Source organism: Gekko japonicus, unplaced genomic scaffold (genome assembly GCF_001447785.1).
Source record: "Gekko japonicus isolate JY-2015 unplaced genomic scaffold, Gekko_japonicus_V1.1 scaffold165, whole genome shotgun sequence".
NCBI classification, from domain to species: domain Eukaryota; kingdom Metazoa; phylum Chordata; class Lepidosauria; order Squamata; family Gekkonidae; genus Gekko; species Gekko japonicus.
In genome coordinates this window covers 1,692,966-1,710,619 of record NW_015163097.1, presented here as the reverse complement: position 1 = coordinate 1,710,619, position 17,654 = coordinate 1,692,966, and the positions used below count along the sequence as shown (strand labels likewise).

At 39.9% G+C, this 17,654-nt stretch overlaps 1 protein-coding gene across 1 annotated transcript in view; it reads right to left on the bottom strand.

Annotated features, from left to right (window-relative positions):
- The window catches only part of IDE (insulin-degrading enzyme), a 48,321-nt gene that overhangs the window by 3,699 nt on the left and 26,968 nt on the right, over window positions 1–17,654 (bottom strand). Inside the window, exons 4-11 of the mRNA XM_015406626.1 lie at window positions 16,591–16,760; window positions 13,565–13,687; window positions 11,738–11,850; window positions 11,129–11,291; window positions 8,045–8,137; window positions 7,329–7,420; window positions 4,705–4,785; window positions 3,570–3,673 (exon numbers count right to left, since the gene is read on the bottom strand). Coding sequence (XP_015262112.1) covers window positions 3,570–3,673; window positions 4,705–4,785; window positions 7,329–7,420; window positions 8,045–8,137; window positions 11,129–11,291; window positions 11,738–11,850; window positions 13,565–13,687; window positions 16,591–16,760 — 939 coding nt within the window. The remainder of the gene's footprint in view (window positions 1–3,569; window positions 3,674–4,704; window positions 4,786–7,328; window positions 7,421–8,044; window positions 8,138–11,128; window positions 11,292–11,737; window positions 11,851–13,564; window positions 13,688–16,590; window positions 16,761–17,654) is intronic.

Here is a 17,654-nt window from a genome sequence, read left to right as displayed (position 1 = left end):
CGACCATTGGTACTTACCCGTGAAGGGTCCTTCTCCCTGAGGCTTGGAGGACATCTTGGCCCGCCCGGGTCGTCATACTAACATTCTACTCAATTACTTCTTTTTCCTCCTCAAAATATACGTATCAACAGTGAGAGGGAGATATGTGTACTATAGTACTGCCAGTTTACAGGTTTACCGGTTTATGCAAAGTTTTTTGGATTATTCCTTCCTGTTTGTTTCAAATGTTTTATTGTTAAGTGTAGTTTACCTAGCTTACTGCTTTCGTAGCACCGAACTGAGCCTGGGTGACTCCCACCAGGAAACAGGAAGAAGTTTTTTCTTACTTAGTCCTGCCTCCCTAAAGAAGGATGGGAATCACCCACAAGATGTCCTCCAAGCCTCAGGGAGAAGGACCCTTCACGGGTAAGTACCAATGGTCGCTTTCTCTCATATCATTTCCCTCAGAAACCTCATAACCCAAAATTCCACTTCAAACCTTATGCTGTCTTCAAAGGATTACGAACGTTGCAAGAGGAAAAAGTTCAAAAATTTTGCAGACAGTTCACAATATTGTCCACTGCATCTTTTTATTACTTACAGCAAAATTTTGCTAGTAGGTGGCGTTTTAAAATGGAGAAAACCAACACAGCTAGACAGTACAGAAATCACGAAGCACATTCTTATCTATTCAATTTTCTCTCTATTTGTTTACTCACCCTTCTGGTCCTAAATAATTAAAAGCCACCCACTCCCCTCGAACAAATGCAGCAAAGTATAATTTGATGTAAGGTTTCCTGGCTGGGGAACATTTTGCAGTACTGTAACTTTTGAGTGTGTGCATGCTCTCTTTCTCTCTCCCCTCCAGCAGAGAGAGAGAGACACACACACTGATGGCATGCTTGCATGTGTGGCAACCACAAAGCTTTGTTTCATTTCCCTCATTAAAGGAAAACACTAAGAAGTGCTACTGTTCCACCACATATGTGCATGTGACAGGAGAGAGAACATTCACTAACTTCAGAGGTGGAAGGGGACCAAAAGAGGGGATGGCAGTCAACCCTCTTTCTCATTAAAACATGTAAGAATAATTTGCTTTATCTACTAGTCTAAAGGAACAGCGTAATCCCTAGGGGAGTAAGAGCTAGTGCATACTGAAGGGGAAAGGTTAAATATTGTATGACAATTCCATTTGTTTTCATAGTTCTGAACAGCTTTCTCAAGAACTTATACAATCTATCCAAGCCATTCCTGAATCCGCTTTCTAGCATTTCTGAAGATATATTCAAAAAGACACATCATGCCAGATAAAATTTCTTCTGCGACTGAAAACGCAACATGATTTGCTGTTCATGCTATCAGCAGTGTTCTCCTGCTGGGTTTCCAACTGACATTTCTGAGTTACACAGGCTGCAATTTTAAAGGAAATTCTTTTAATAAAGAGTTGCTGTTTATTTCTCCAGTTTGGGGGGGGGGGAGAGATACAGTAAAATAGCAGGAGCAATTAAGAGTCTCCACAGCCAATTACGTGCGAGAGAAAACATTTACTATCAACACTGCTCTGCATCTCAAAGCCAACTGGTAGTTAATTAGAAGAATACAGGACAGTTGGATCCATGGAACGCGTAATCAATTTGAACATTTAGTACCAACATATCTTTAAAAACAATGAATAGAGCTGAAGCAGGGACATAAATAGCTAGCAATTTTTCATTTTAACCTTCTTCTTGGCTGCCAAGTTACATCTCAAGATGGAAGATTCTATGCTATAAATGAAGCACCCCACACAGCCTCCTTTCACGTTAGGTATGAATACAAGCACAATACAATGGTCTGAGGGAAGCTTATTTCCCTTTGAAATTAGTTTCCATGGCAACTGTTCTGTCATTGGCACTGAGAGAACACTGCTTATCTAAGTGTTTCTAGTATACATGCCAGCAGAACCATGATTTCAGCAAAAAATAAAATAAAATACCCTGATTTACGTACATACAAGCTTGAAGACTATCATTACAATATGAATGGGGGGGCTAAAATGACTATGCTGTTTACCATAATGGGAAGAAGATAATAGGAAGCTTCATTTTGTAAAAACAATTCACTTGCTGCTGATTAAAAACGAGGACCTCTCTGTTGCCACTGAACAGCTGTGTTTTTCCTCTGCACCAAGCAGGCCGTACAAACCACAGAACAGATACAGACTATGTCATTATGTCCGTAAAGGTGGGGCAATTCAGACAAGTGAGAGTCGATTTACACGAGCATCCTTATGCAAGTCTTGGCAATGCACTGGCTGAGTGAAAATAGGGGTGGGGGTGGTGAATTTACAACCAAAGGTGGAAATCATAACCAACATTTTGTTATGATCCAGCGTAACTGTAAAAAAAATCACACCCAATTCTCAGTGTGGCCCCACTGTGCAAATAAAAAAATTGCACAACGGGGTCACCTAGGGCTAGGTCAAATGTTTATGCAAAACTAGGGAACCCCCAGGTTAACAAAATAAATTGGGGGGGGGGAATAAAGCAAAGAAGTTTTAAAAGAGCTGAAATTTCACAGGGCTACCTTGAGAGGTTGTCTAGGTAACCCAAAATGGCTACTGAGATGCTGGTTGTTTCACTTTGATACTCAAGGAAGTCCGGGGGGGGGGGGGGAAAGCTTTATTTTGAATTAAAGGAGGTATGTGTTGGGGGGAGAGAAATGATCCGGCAGGAAGACTGGGAAGGAGGGAAGCAGAGCTGGAGTGAAGGGAGAAAAAGTGTAGCAAAAGGGGAGGAAAATTCCACTCCTCTGCAAGTCCCTCACTTGCCTTGTCTAATCTGGGTTTGAATAACAAGAGCTAACTATAGCTTATCAATTCAAATGTCAAGGCAAAGTATGGTTAACATTAAAGAAAAAGAGAAGCACCGCATTGATGGGGAAGGAGACCACAAGTGAGTGTTAAGACTTGTAGTTCATCTCCAAGTCAGGACCTGGAAGTTCATCTGAACTAAGCCCAAGAGTAAAGAACACAGAAGAATCGGCAACGAGGAGGGGAACCTTTCAAAATCATATCAAGTAACTCTAGCTGTTCCTTGTTGGCACGGGTTCACACTTGAATGAAACATCTGTTGTCTAAAATGTTATAAAGTCTTCTAATGCACTGGCTGAGATTACTAGCCACTGAAGTTAAATCTAAACTTGTTCTGCTCTTCATCCTTCCTTTCCTCAGAGCCATGCTCTGCTAAGTATATTTCTCCTGCTAAATTAAGAGGCAAAATTAAATGGTTTCTGCAAAAGTGTGCAGTTCTGTATAACATTTAATGCAGTATTGGGATTAGATCCCATAGAAGATTTCTGTGGATAAAGGAGGGGGCAATTTTCACTGCTTTTCCCTGCCACCCCCACAGCAGATCTTCAATCCCCCCCTCCATGTTTTTCCTGTGGGGGTCCCCTGTCTTCAACATTTCAGGTTGCAATTTGGGCTGCAGTAGGAGGGAGATGTGAGAAAATCATGCTCTGGATATTCTCAGCAGGATCCAAGCCCTTATCTACTAACAGTATTAAGCATTAAATAGTACAGAATATTGGTATCTGACAATATCACTTACCGGACATTTTCAGGTCTCAGTTTATCCAGCACCATTTCAATTAAATCAGGCCTAAATTCTTCTAGTAAATGCTCAGCCGCAAGAACTTCTTCTATGGGATAATACTAAAAGAAATTACAATGTTGTGGGGGGGGGGGGGAAAAGGAAATCTATACTGGATAATATTAAAGAAACAAATCACAGTCACTAAAAATTGCACAAAAGAAATTCAAGGCATTTGGTCCTATGGCAGTATACCATAACATTTCAGAACAAAAGGCCACCCACTCCAAGAGTACTCCAGACATTAATAAAAAGAATTTTAAAAGTAGTAAATGCTGACCCCTGGAGGATATTTCTCAGTATATAAAGTAAGCACTTAGTAAATGTGCTCATATATTAATTTTCCTAAAAACCAAGAACAGTTACAGGAATTCAGAAGAATTCAGACCAACCAGAGTTATGAAAGAAGGTGGGAGGAGGAGGAGTTCCTTAGAGGACCCCTAATTTGCATGCCACGGTTTGCAACAATCCTTGTCTGTACAGGACCCTCAGCAGACAAGGCTGCTACAAAATACTGAAACTTCAGAAGAGAGTTCCAGACTCCCAGTACTGAATCACTGATAGATAATGTTCAGCTTAGTAAGACTACAGCAGGATAACAGCAACACCTTCATTGCATCGTGTCCCAAGTGAGCATGATAAAGGGAAACTTATTAATAAATATGCATCTCAACATACGGATAAAATTATACTGACAGTGTATTTATCCGAATACCAATTGGTCAGCAGTGCTAGGAAAAATGAAACCACATAAATTCTTCAGGCACATCCTGCATAAATCAGGGTTCTAGCCTTGACTACCCACCTTGTTTCATAGTCTGTACATGGAACCATTAGTTTGGAAACAACAAACATTGATACCATGACTTTTTACAGCAGCAACTATGTGGTAAATCAGGGCTCTACTAGGCCTCTTCTAGATGGCTCTACCTGTCCAGTGCAAGATACAAAGTGAAGGCATAAAAAATTATCGCCATGCTTTTCTCCCACACACTTCATTTTAAAGACAATGCTTCTGCTGAATTGTGGAAGCACATGTATTCCTATATCACACTCACTCTTGCATCCTATATACCACAACATTGTCACTCACATGCAGCATCCCTGCAATTTTTGATGTGTAACCGCAGGGCCTTTCTTTATCTTTAAATCTGAAGGCTACAGCATTTAGATCCTAAAAAGAGAGAAAAAGAAGACAACACAGCAATGCAAATTTCTGTGGTATAAATAATTGTCAGGCTATTATTTTTATCTAATAAGAGAAAACGGACGTCGTACATTTACTTCATTTAGTTTCTGAAACTGGCAACCAACTGAATATACTGGAGTCTAATGAATGCTGCCAAATATAAGGAAATAGGCTCCAACTCTCCTCTCCCTTCCTCACTATAGTCCCCTGCACTGCATCCCTGCATCTCATGCAGTTCCCCTCTGATGGGTCCTCTGATGCCCAGCGGCCATTTTAAAGAGGAGGCAGGAGGTTGCAACAACAAGGGGGAGGCAGCACAGATCACCTCCCCTTTCTTGCTGCTCCTTGGAGTCCCCTGCAGTTGTCCAGATCCAAGCCTACAGGTAACAACAAAATAGCTGGAAGACACTATTGTCTATGGGAACAAGCAGAAAAGGGTGCAGTTAACTTAATAAATAAACAAATAAGATGACAGTAAATACTGGGCCAGGAGGGCCTGGCGTGATGTGGTCCATGGGGTCGCGAAGAGTCAGACTCGACTGTACGACTGAACAACAACAAATACTGGGCAGCAGCAAGCTACAGATTTCACAGAACAGCAACAAAAAAGACTCAGCTTAGAGGGAACACTGGTTCCAAGTGGTAAATAACACAGTCCTTTACAATGAATACAAGATTATTGATAATCTGAACCTGTATTGAATGACCTGCAACATGGTTTTTCTTGAACAAATTACAAGATAACTCTTTCATATGGGAGGTCCTTAACAAACAATGGTCCACTCCCATGTTCTGTTTTCAATGAGAGATGTAAGTCCCCCAAATGCTGCTTTAGGGCATCTCAAGGACCAGCACCATAGGCTGTCTACTCCTACCCCAGGGCATCTCTAGGACTAGTACTGTAGGGTGCCAGGGGAAACTGGCTCTAATTCAATGCATGAGAGACTGGGAACATAGAAGATATCCATATCTCCGCGCTTCACAAAATATCACTGAGACTGATGCCATAGGCAAAATGATAGGTGATGCCAAACCTCCCAGCCTTGAGAAGCTATAATGGGGGGGAAAGAACAGAAGAAATCCCCTCACTCACTAGTGACTGAGGAAGCTGGACAAAGTTACACTTTCAACTGGTGTCTTTTTGGACAGGAAAATTAAAAGTTGAAACCCAAATGTAAGAGATATTTACAAGTATACTCTCCTTTACAAGGATTGGTCTCACACGCTCCCTATCCGAGTTTAATGCTTACTGTTCCCGGAATTGCCTTTCCATTAACTTTGATAAGAAAAAAATACTGGTTTTCTCTAAATCATGGAAATGTAGCCGTTGGTCAATAGCGGGAAGAGAAATACAACAGGTAAAATCCTTCCGGTATTTATGAGTGTTATTTCGTTACAATCTAAGCTGGTGCACGCATAGAGAACACTCCCTGACTATGGCTAAGAATAAGGCTGCAGCCCTAATTCGGTTTTTTTTTCCAAAAGGGTAACCAATTCGTACCGGCTGCACTTAAGATGTTCCAAGCAACTGTTATATCTCGTTTGTTATAGGGGATTCCTATTTGGATCCAGTCTTTCACTAGGAGAGTCGAGAGCATCTACTCCACCTTTTTGCGCAGGATTCTTGGTGTCTCCAACTCAGTGTCGCTCTTTGCTCTTGGCTCTTGTTCACATTTTGTTCAGACACCAAACCAAGATCCATCAATAACAGCGCACTTCATCATCCAACAGGTCTGACTAAATGCTCAAGGTTTTAAAATAATTCACATAATTATTTCTAGTTGAAGTGTTAAATTAAATAGCAATCTGGTTAGCTGACAGGCCACTTTTTGTGGTGTGTCATCCATGGTACCGTATATCGCCAATTTGACAATCCCAGTTTTTAGGAGGGTCTTTATGCTTGCAAGATTTAACCTTTTCCCTTCAGTAGTGGTCTCAGGTAGATACAGAGGTGTTCCGTATAAGGATAGACTTTGCAACTGTGATTTTGAGGAACCTGATTCTGTCACCCATATTCTTTTTCGTTGTCCTAAATATTCCGTTATGCGCAATATTTTGATTCGCCCTCTTCTCCCTTCGCAGAGAGACTTTCTTGATTTAAATTTCTTTCTATCAGACAAGAGCCCAGCAATAACGCTATCTGTTGCAGAATTTCTGACCCATGTATGGAAGTCAAGAGTAATATCCTGTAAACCTTGTAAACCATGCTAGGATTGCCTTGTATTTTGAGATATTGGGAATATTGGTTGATGTTGTTCCTTGTACCTACCCTTTAACTTTTTCCTTTGTTTGATTTATCTATGTTATGCCGAATAAAGGTTTTCTGTTTCTGTTCTGTACAAGTATACTGAATTTATAAATTACTATATTTAAAATGAGACATTACAAATATTTACATGTTTGTTGTTCAAACTATTATTCATGAAGAAGCACTTATCAGGGATAACCTTGTTTCTAGCCATGGTGTTTTTAAGCCAAGAAAATCGAGAGTGGCTATCAAAATGCTAGAATGAAAATTGATATCATACCTTACATTCCTGAAAAACCCACTCTTGGGGTCCTTCTGTTCTCAACTTTTGTATATACTGGAACATGTGCAAAATAATATCATCCACGTGTACTAAAAACAAAAAAGATTACACGCATATGCAATTATTTTTCAGAAACCAACTCCACGATTTTGTGTCTGTTAGACTTTTAAAACTTCAGGCTTCTGATAGAGAATAAAGTTGTGCAAAAAGGCTACTTAAAATTACTGAAAGTATCAATTACTTTGTTTTAATATGCATACAGTACTTTAAAAGCATTTTTATGAAAGAATACAGTAACAGGTACACACAATGCACACAACATAGCTTTAAGGGATATAAAAGAATCCCTGGCAATACAAATTCATTGGACACTTATGGGATTGGTTTCTACTTCCTGTGAGCCAAAAGCAAAGCTTCATTCATGGAAAGGAACTTTCCTATCTTGCTCCGTCTTTTATAGCTCCCCCATAACCGCAAAATGTTAGTGTTAATAACAATTTAATTGCCAAAGTCCTTTGTTTCCAAAATAGTTTATTTTGGAAAAATTAGCCTATAGCTAAAATTAGCCTGTTTATGTCCACATAGCAACCCTCATATTTTATCACCATAATTTCTTTCTCCTGGCTACACAAAATAAGCCTAATTAGAATAGCCCATTATGTTAAGACGATCTAAATGCAAATGCATCAGAAAGAAAGGAATGATTCACTCACAAAGTCCTTCTTCAGTGAGGTCAACATTAATGATGAAAAACATGAAACCTCTAGCACCTTCTTTTTGTCCTCCAACCAGTGTATTTACCCAGCCTATATAAAAAAAAAAATATATACACAATTATTGTTGCTGTTTTGCTCTCACACAAGACACAATAAAAGAACAAATGTCTGCATTCTGTTACCACCTAATGTATCAGGAAGAATAGATGAAGTGACAAAATCAGATTACATGTACACAAAATAAAGTGCATGAAACATTACGCTTTTGGATGAAGAAGGATTTTGCACCCACTTCACACGGGTCTAATCCCAGTGTTCTGTTTGTTGAACCCACAGTGGCTGTCTTTCCTCACTAGATTTTTAAAAAAAGTTTAGGGTAATATGCTCTGACACAAGGGAAATACTAGAGAATTCTGAGTTTAGTCCACACAACCCTCTGAAAACTAAAAGATTGTGAAAGTGTCCCCACCCCACCCCATGTCTTCTCCCTCACTCATGAATGTTTAAGTATTAATAATTGTTTCAATAGAGTTTTTAATTCTGGTTTGGAGGAAAAGTGCTAATTGAAGGCTTGGATCCCACCTAAAGTTTCTGGATGGAAGGGATTTCCATCCATGAAAGTGCGACTCCCCCAATTTCCCCCCTCCTGCAGCAGCCTGAAACGTCTCTCTGAAATGCGGCTCTTGGGAAACTCTCAGAGGGGAGGGGAGACTTGGAGTGCTGCCACAGCAGAGGGGAAATCAATGAAAATCGCACCCGCACACCCCTTGCATGTGCAGAAAGTTTAGGCAGGATTTGGCCCACAGTTTGCTGAGGCACTATGACACAGCAAACTATGATAAGGTCAGGGGCTGGAGGAAGCACATGAATCTGCAGCTCATCCACAATCCTCCCAGTGGTTTGGAAGGTTGTTTGAAATGAACCTCAGTCTGATCCAATGCTCCTTGAACATTCCAGTGTGCACACAGAGCTCTTGCCCAAGTGGCCTCACCTACTTCCTTTAAGCACTGACAACAGAGCCACTTGCACAATATGCACGGAACTATCCCTGATGTTGGAGTTGATGGGAAAGTCCACATATGCAAATAAAGTTCGTCTCCATGACCTTGGATCATGTTGGGTGAGTGTCTGACTTGTTTGGACAAGATTCTACTCTCATCATTGCCTGACCACAAAATTTAATTTGGTAGATATTTGCTTAAACCAGATTGGTCAAAGCAAGGAACCTGACTCGCCAGCTAGTTTGGGGGTTGGTAATTTGAAGGGCAAGGTAACCGCTGGGATAATTACTAGAAAATAAACAGCAGGAAGGAAGCAAACTCCTGATGTCATTTTTTTGTGTGTGTGTGGGGGGACCACTTCACCATTCTCAAGAGGAGGACTGTCACACAGTAGAATGCTTACAATCTGTGCACAAGAGTATGCAAAGGGGAAATTTAGGACTGTGTGCGTAGATAAGAAAATGAATGCATAACTCCTACTGGTTGACGTCAAGAAGTGGGCAGTAGAGAACTCAAGGAATGCTTAAAATAGGGGGAACCGAGCAGATCCTAACTTGACAGGGAACATACAGCACAGGATAAGACTTTCACTGTGGTGTGGTAGAGGGTTAGCTTATGTGTATCATAAGGTTTGGAATGATACACAGCTTAATAATGACAACAGGAACCCTTTTTCTAACCTACATAATGTCAACCTATATGTCAGTTGCCTAGCACAGTTAACTTAAGATGTGAATGGTTCTTATTTAGATATTTGGTTTAATAGTTATGAACTAATTAAAGCAAGATGGCACATTAAATATTGAAGTGCTAGGTTTAAGTGTATTTCACTTATAGCTCAACACTGCACACTCTGAATAAATGTATTTTCCAGTAGCTGAATTTAGCTAAAGGTGACATTATCCACTTATAACATGAAGCTATTACTACAAGACAAAAAATCCCAGTGATTCTTCCATGCTCTTCCTTGACAGCCAATTATAGGAAATGCACTGCAACTTTCAGCAGCATATTACCCAATCATTTGTCTATGTAACAATTTATAAGTAGGGTAAGCATGAGGAGGAACATGGATTTCCCACCTTGTTGTCACATTTCTCTGACATTTATGTAAACTCATTCTCTCAAATTACTTATATTTTCTAAGTGATCCCCAAGAGCACCAAAAATTCAGAAAAGCATCAAAACAAAACAGGCTCGAATTCACATTAGAATTTTGTTCTGAGCTGCTGAAGTTCCTTACATCTATGTCCTGACAAGAGCACTTAAGTACAATCGTGGTTAAGGCTCACACAGAAATAACACCAAGCCAGAGTTTGGCAAACTTCAGTGCTCCCCTAGGCTCATGTCCTCCCTCCCAAACCCTTGCATGTAGAAGGCTCCCTCCTCCACTTCCTGTTTGTTACTAACTACAGCTTGCATTAGTGTCTGAACTGGCAAACTATGCTTACCACCTTGCCTCCAAAGCTATGGTTTGTGAACCCATTTCAAACTGCGGTTTCAAGTAATGTGCTACTTACAGGCAAGGTACTAAACGTATCTGGGTATCACTGTGGTTAGGAAACCAGGAAGTGGAGGCAGGAACCTGTAAGTCTGAAGGATGACTCCTAGTTGCCAGAAGATGGTTTGGCATTAAAGCTGAATTAATCCAATTAATAATAGGTTGCGTTAAGTTTTATAATTAATAACTTGTATCATGTAAGCCAAACTATCACCCATTGTTATGTAAGCACTTGTAGTAAAGGCAGACAATGTACATGACTTTCTAAGCAAAGTAATGAACAGCATGCTGATCATCAGGACAAATACTTTTTCAGGTATACAGAACATTGAAGCCTTGATTTAAAAACAAACTAGTAGTTCAGGACAATAACAATAGAATTCAAACAAAACACATTACAAGTAAAATACAGGATTTTTTAAAAACTCCACTTACCGATATAATGAAGCATTTATGTTTAACAGCTTCATAACATGCTTACAGTGCATTCCTATACAGACGTCAATAGACTTAGACCAGAATAACTTTGTACAGCCGTGTGCTGTTAATACCTTAATGCCACTTCATTGCTGAACTTACCTTTAGCTTTGAGTTCTGATAAAAGACTTCCTGGACCTTCATGCCCAATAAGGTGACCGAGATAATGACCAGGGTTTGACTTATAATACTTCTGAAGGTCTGGTATGGGAAACGTGACATAAAGATTTCTGATGTCTTTAATAGGTACCACTTTGTAACGTTGCTGAGAAATAATTTAAAAAGTCAAATTAGACAAACTAAATCCAATGTTTTACCTTTATGCCATATGTCTACCATGTTTTTGCACATACACCAGACGCTGTTTACTTCATGCATATTTATTTCATACACATACACAGACTATAATGCAGTATTAATATTGCTCAGCTGCATTTCTATCAGAACAATTATAAAAATTTCAGGAAGTGGCTGGTTATACCGGCACTAACCACCACCACCCAAAAGAATAATAAACAAACCACGCTTCGAAATCATGCCACCAGTTCTAATCTCCTACTATCACAACACCCAAATTATCTCTTTAATCCTCATCACATTTACAAACCTACCTGTATTTAACCCAGTAATGCATATAAAACTAGAACATATTTTCTAATTTAAGTTTGCACTTTTAAAATGAAGATGTTACATTAATGTTGCAAAACGCACCCGAAGATGTTCTTCCTGGAAAGGGTGTTCAGGGAATTCTGGTAAAGGAACATTTTTGTTTTCTACTTCAGAGAACAGCTTTACTATCAAGTTGGTCAACTCATCTAGCGATTCTACATAAAAACAGTTTAAGACAAAACAAAGTTACTCATACTAGGCTTTTCTTGGGGTTGTCCCTTATAGAATCAGGGCTAATAAACATATACCTAAAAATATACTTTACCATCTCTGCCCAGAATGCAGCTGGTGTGTAAATGATGATTGAAGTGCTAAGGACTAAAAAAGGTCTAAGGACTAAAAAAGGTTTAGTGATTGAAGTGCTAAACTAGCTTCTGGGAGACCCAGTTTTGAATCCCCCACTCTGCCTTGGAAGCCTGCTGGGTGACCCTGGGCCAGTTGCACACTCTCGGCCTAACCTACTTTACATAGTTGTACTGAGGACAAAATGAAGCAGAACAGAACAATGCGAGCCCTTTGGGTCCCCACTGGGGAAGAAATATAAATGAAGTAAGTAAATAAATAAAATCTCAGCCAAACTCTGGTTTAATTTCTAATATAACACATTTATCCTGTATATTTTCTCTCTACAAATATTAGAGCTAAAACCTTTTTTGAAAAGGGAGGCCAACATTTTCAGGGCACCAAATTTTGCAAACATTAAAATTTTTACTTCTACCACAAACCTGAAGCCTACATACACTTAGCCAAGTATTTCTTTCTGACAAAGAGTAATCCTGCACAGGATTACACTGTAAATATATCCTATTAAAAAATCAAACCACTTCATCAAGCATGGATAGATATGATTTAGATATGACAGACAGATGATGGTTGAGGCAGTACAGGTTAATGCAGAAAGTTGATTTAAGACTTAGGAGGGCTTTATTTGACCACATGTTCTTTTCCCTTGCCCTTATAAACTTCATCCTTAGTGAGCTAGAATTTCAAAGTGCTTTACTAGAATTTGCAATAGTCAAGCTAGCACTGGACCACAGTACAGGAAAACAGGGGGAATAACATGTGGGAAAGGAAGGACACATTATATTTTGGCCCAGTCCTGGTCCCTAAAGAATGGGCTTGCATTGTATGTATGCATTGCTATCTGGACTCCTGCACTCTCCCTCACACTTCTGTCTCTGTGAAAATGAGCAAACCTGCATGCAGAACCTTTCCACAGTCAGAGATAATAATTGCAATAAAATTCACATTAAACAAGATCTTTATTATACCCCAAAAGTAAATAAAATTCATTTGACATGTTTACTGTTGAAAAATATGTGTTAGCTTCGTGCACTGCCATGCTTGCAAACAGAAAACAATAAAAGATTTGCACAGTAATTTAAAAAACGCATAAAACAAAAAGCACGGTATAGTTTTGAGGATAAGAGAAATTCCATGATCGCTATCAGGAAAAGTTCATTCATCATCTGGCATGCACTGGATCGTTTCCATGAGTGCACAGACAGTTGCCAACTGTCTCTTTCCTGACGAGGCTCTCATGCCCCATGAAGCAGCACTCCAGAGGATCCCTTGGAGGAAGGAGCTTTTTGAAGTGTGTAGGACAGCCATGGAAAGGGAAGACCAGGAAAGCGCCTGTAAGGAACATTACCTGCAGATCCCACTTTTTATATCTGAATACATTCTTAACCAGATGAACGTACTTATTGAAAGCATGTTTATTCAATTACCCCTTTCATGACTTACACATTTGTGGTTCAACCTCTGAAAATCCCAAACTATTAACTTCCTTTATGTAATCCACTACAGAGTAAGTTCCAATAGTTTTCAGTTTTAAAAACTATCCCATTAACAGTTTGGCGTTCTTACCTCGTCCTAGAACACAGACAGCCATTAAATTTGATGAATAATATGTGGAGTGAAACTTCAATAGCTCTTGTCTGACATCTATTCCTTCTTGGTTTGGTCTTGTTTCCAAAGTGTATTTGTTTCCTATAATGCAAGTTAGTCAGTCCAGTCAAAGGCGTTTAAGTCATGCAAAGTCACAAGAAAACAGAGAGAAGGGGGCACTAGCTTTCCTAAGATCTTAATCCCTGCAATTGCAACACAGGCCTGGATCTAACTTGTGGCATCGATGCACTTGGGGAAGGGAACTCCCTGGACTCCCTCTTCAGCTGCAACTTGCCATATCCCCCAAGTTCTGTCTTCCCAGAAGTCAGCAAGCCCCTGTAAACAGTGTGGGGAACAGTGAGAGTGCAAAATCTGTGGAAACCAGCCCCTCCTCCACCCCATTAGCAGAAGTGCCTTCCATGAGTGGAAAACATAGCTAGGATCCAGGCCAGAGGCTTGTACATGTCAGTCTTCAGTCAGATCACTGAATAGAGAAAAGAAATATTGCTGGGTGCTGTTCTTATTAGTGTTCCTATCAGATGAAGCTGCACTCTTGCCATTGACTTATTTATTCAACTGGCCCTTTCATAACTTCAGCAAGACCACCTGTGGCTCAGCTAAAGTAGTCTGGAGACAGCTGATATCTGGAATTGTGCAAAACATTAGTTCTCAAAGGACTGCCTGTGCAAGCAAGCCTATTTTGAGTTTTCTGGAGATTGCCCATACAATGAACAGCAGGAGTTAGACAAGCTGTAGGCAGAAATTCAGACTAGCAAAACAAACACAGTAGAGTGAATCGGGAAGGTGTGGGAAAGACTGTGAAGAAACAGATGGTGGGGCGGGAGGGTATGGAGGGAGAATAGAAGACTACCCTGTTGTAGACTCTGCTCTAGCATATCAATTAGCACTATCAAACTGGGGCCAAGGGAATTGCTGAATTCATAAGATGTAACATTATTATATGAATACAGTGATAGCAGTTTCTACTTAATGCTCCCTCTAAGCTGTGGAGTCTTGTAAGCGAAAATTCTACTTTGTGAGCTACTGGCATTAAAGTTGTGAGTGAGCGATTTGGCTACTGCATAAATTATTTTGCTCTGGAGCCATCCTTCCTGAGCTAAGACAAAAATGTGTGAGCCAGAGGCTAAAAAACCGTGAGCTAGCTCACACTAACTCAGTTTAGAGGGAACACTGCATTTGACTCTTCAGGGTTTAAAACATGCCATATGATACCAAAACAATTTACACTGCAATCCCAAAACCTACTTCTAGGGTGTAGTGGGACTTGCTTCTGAATAAACATTCTAGGACTGCATGGCACATCGACAAGCTGATCAAAGTTTGAGTCTTATCATGATTACTACAGCTGAAAATACTTCTTTGTTTTGCTCGCAGTGAAAAACAAAAAAATCAAGCTAGTTTCACGGTGCTGACTTGAAACACCAGTGCTACAAAGCGTTCCAAGCCAACATAACACAGTCATGAAGCTGGCTTCAGGCAAGAAACCATGAAATGAGTGAGATGATGGATGGAAAGATGACTTCCTAAAAGAATGAGAATAGGGTGGTACAGAATGATCAACTCAGCCCACAACTCAGCCCACAACTTAGCAACAAGAACAGGGAAGCACAAACAACAAAATGATTAAGAGCATATAAGCTGCCTGCATAACAGTACTGTTCAGTTGTTTGGGAATGCAAAAAATCTTCAGGCCTTTGGCACTCCGACTGTGAATTAGTCACAAAGTTATCACTGCAGAATCCTATCGCACAAAACACAAGTATCCAGTGTCACTGCTTTTTCATACAAGTGGTGGTTTTATTTTTAACCCTAAAATCTACATTTGCAAATAAGAACTTTCAAAATAGTATATTTAAGGACCGAATGTAGTATTTAAGGACCGAATGAGTCCATATCTAGTACATTCCTAATGTACATCAGGATACCCATCCATGTGGTTTCTGCCTCTGTTCTCATTCCCACAGCCCCACTGCTTCCACTTGGAAAAAATAATGTTTCAGCAGGATGTGCATTGTTGGAGTGAAGACAGGCAGAGAGACGCCTCAAGAGCACACACACAACTGCTAGTGCATACATGAAGACCATGTTGAATTGCAAATTTTTCTATAGTCCTGCTCCCAATTACTCAAGCTTAAAACCACTGACATCAGTGGCTCTAAGTACCTGTAACTATGCAAATGACTGCTGCTACTGTGTGCTTGAAATTGATGCCCAGCCATTTTCCCTTATGGTTGCTTCATAAGGAACAATCCTAAACAGTTCTACTCAGAAGTAAGTCTAGTATTATTCAACGGGACATACTCCCAGTAAAGTGGCTGTAAGATTGCAACCATAATCGCCTTAGCTACTCAATGAAGGAGAGTAACAAATCCAGATATTAGCTATGAAAAATGGAAGCCAACTTCTGCTGAATTAAATATAACTAAAAATCTGGGAAAACTTGAAATGGTTATAAATGAAGAGCTGTTTGGACAGCTTTTACCCAAACAGAAAAATATGCTTCTAATTTCACTAGTTATCCAGTGTTATATCCCTCTATTTGGGCATAATTATGGCTTTGACTTGCTTTAATTGATCTAAACAGCTTAGCTCATGCTCCTAATAATGGTTAAATTAACGTTTCTACTTTTAAACAGCTTAGCTCATGCTAATAATGGTTAAATTAACGTTTCTACTGAATAGCTTCAAATGCATGTCATCCCCTTTCCATTTATGTGACATGTTCTCAGTTAACTTTACAAGTGAATCATGTGCGACAATTATCATGCCTGTAAAGGCTGTATCCAGTAAATGCCACATTTCCCACTACTTTTCATTGCTTATTTTGACAAGTTCTTTTTTTGTTTGTTTATTTGATGCAAACAATGTACTGAGGCATCATGCTTCAAAGGTTTGGAGGGGAAATAACCTGTTCAATCTCTTCCATCCCCATCCAAGACACAGCATGAATAGGTTGGTGGAAAACCATGCTCTCTCTCACACACCTGTTCCAAATATGCTGAAGGGGTGATTGGGGTTTCCAGTAGCCTTCTCCAGCTGACTGAGTCTCCAGGCATCATTCATTAAGTTCTTCTCATGCTCAGAATCAACTGCATTTACTTCTCGGTCTTTGCAGTTTTCATCAAACAGAGGGCACAAGAAAAACTGTGCAAACCTATATGAAAGGTACATGTTTTCCGTATCAGTACACTGAACGCATAATTATAGTGTTTAACAGCTAAATAACAGAACACAAATTTAACAGTGTGGAAGAGCGCATCTGTTTTTGCTACTCAGCTAGGATGGGCTTTGCCCACCCTCATCTTTGGTTCTGAATGCTCTGGGAGAATGCCCAAATATATATTAGGCTCTTGCTTGACCTGAGCCCCAGCACTGGGAAGTGGACTGGAGCAGCTGCTCTGATAGGTATAGTGGGGCAGGCTGTATGCTACCACACACCAAGCTGGTGTACACTACTAGATTCTTGTTACTCCAGCTCTTCTTCTTATCTATTTCTGTGTAGGTGTCTCTTAGGGACACCTAATTCTATGTGGTTCTCTCTTAGAAATCACAGTTTGGGATACCCTAGGGATGCCTAATCATACGTAGATGTCTCTTAGGGATCACGGTTTGTGAAATATCAATACTGGAAGACCTTCTAGAGATATGACTCCAGAACTCTCCCAGAAGCTACTTCTAATCTGTTAAGGGATACTTGTATTTTCCTTGGATTTGGCCATGATCCAACAATTCCTGTCCTGAGTCTTGATGCTGAAAGGCCTTTTTATTGAACCTTCTATTAGGTTTCAGTTTCTCTTTTTTCAAATGGTTAGATGTCTTATAAACTGCAAGTTTTTTGCAGTCTTAACCAGTGCCAAGATATTGTTCACTGGCACCTTTAACACCAACTTAGTTCTATTCACAGTATAAGCTTTTGTGTGCTTATACTGTGAATAAAACCTTGTTCATCTTAAAGGTGCTACTGGACTCAAACGTTGTTCTGCTCAGACCAACATGGCTACCTCACCTTAATCTAAGACACTATTCAGTAAAACATACGTAGCCAAAT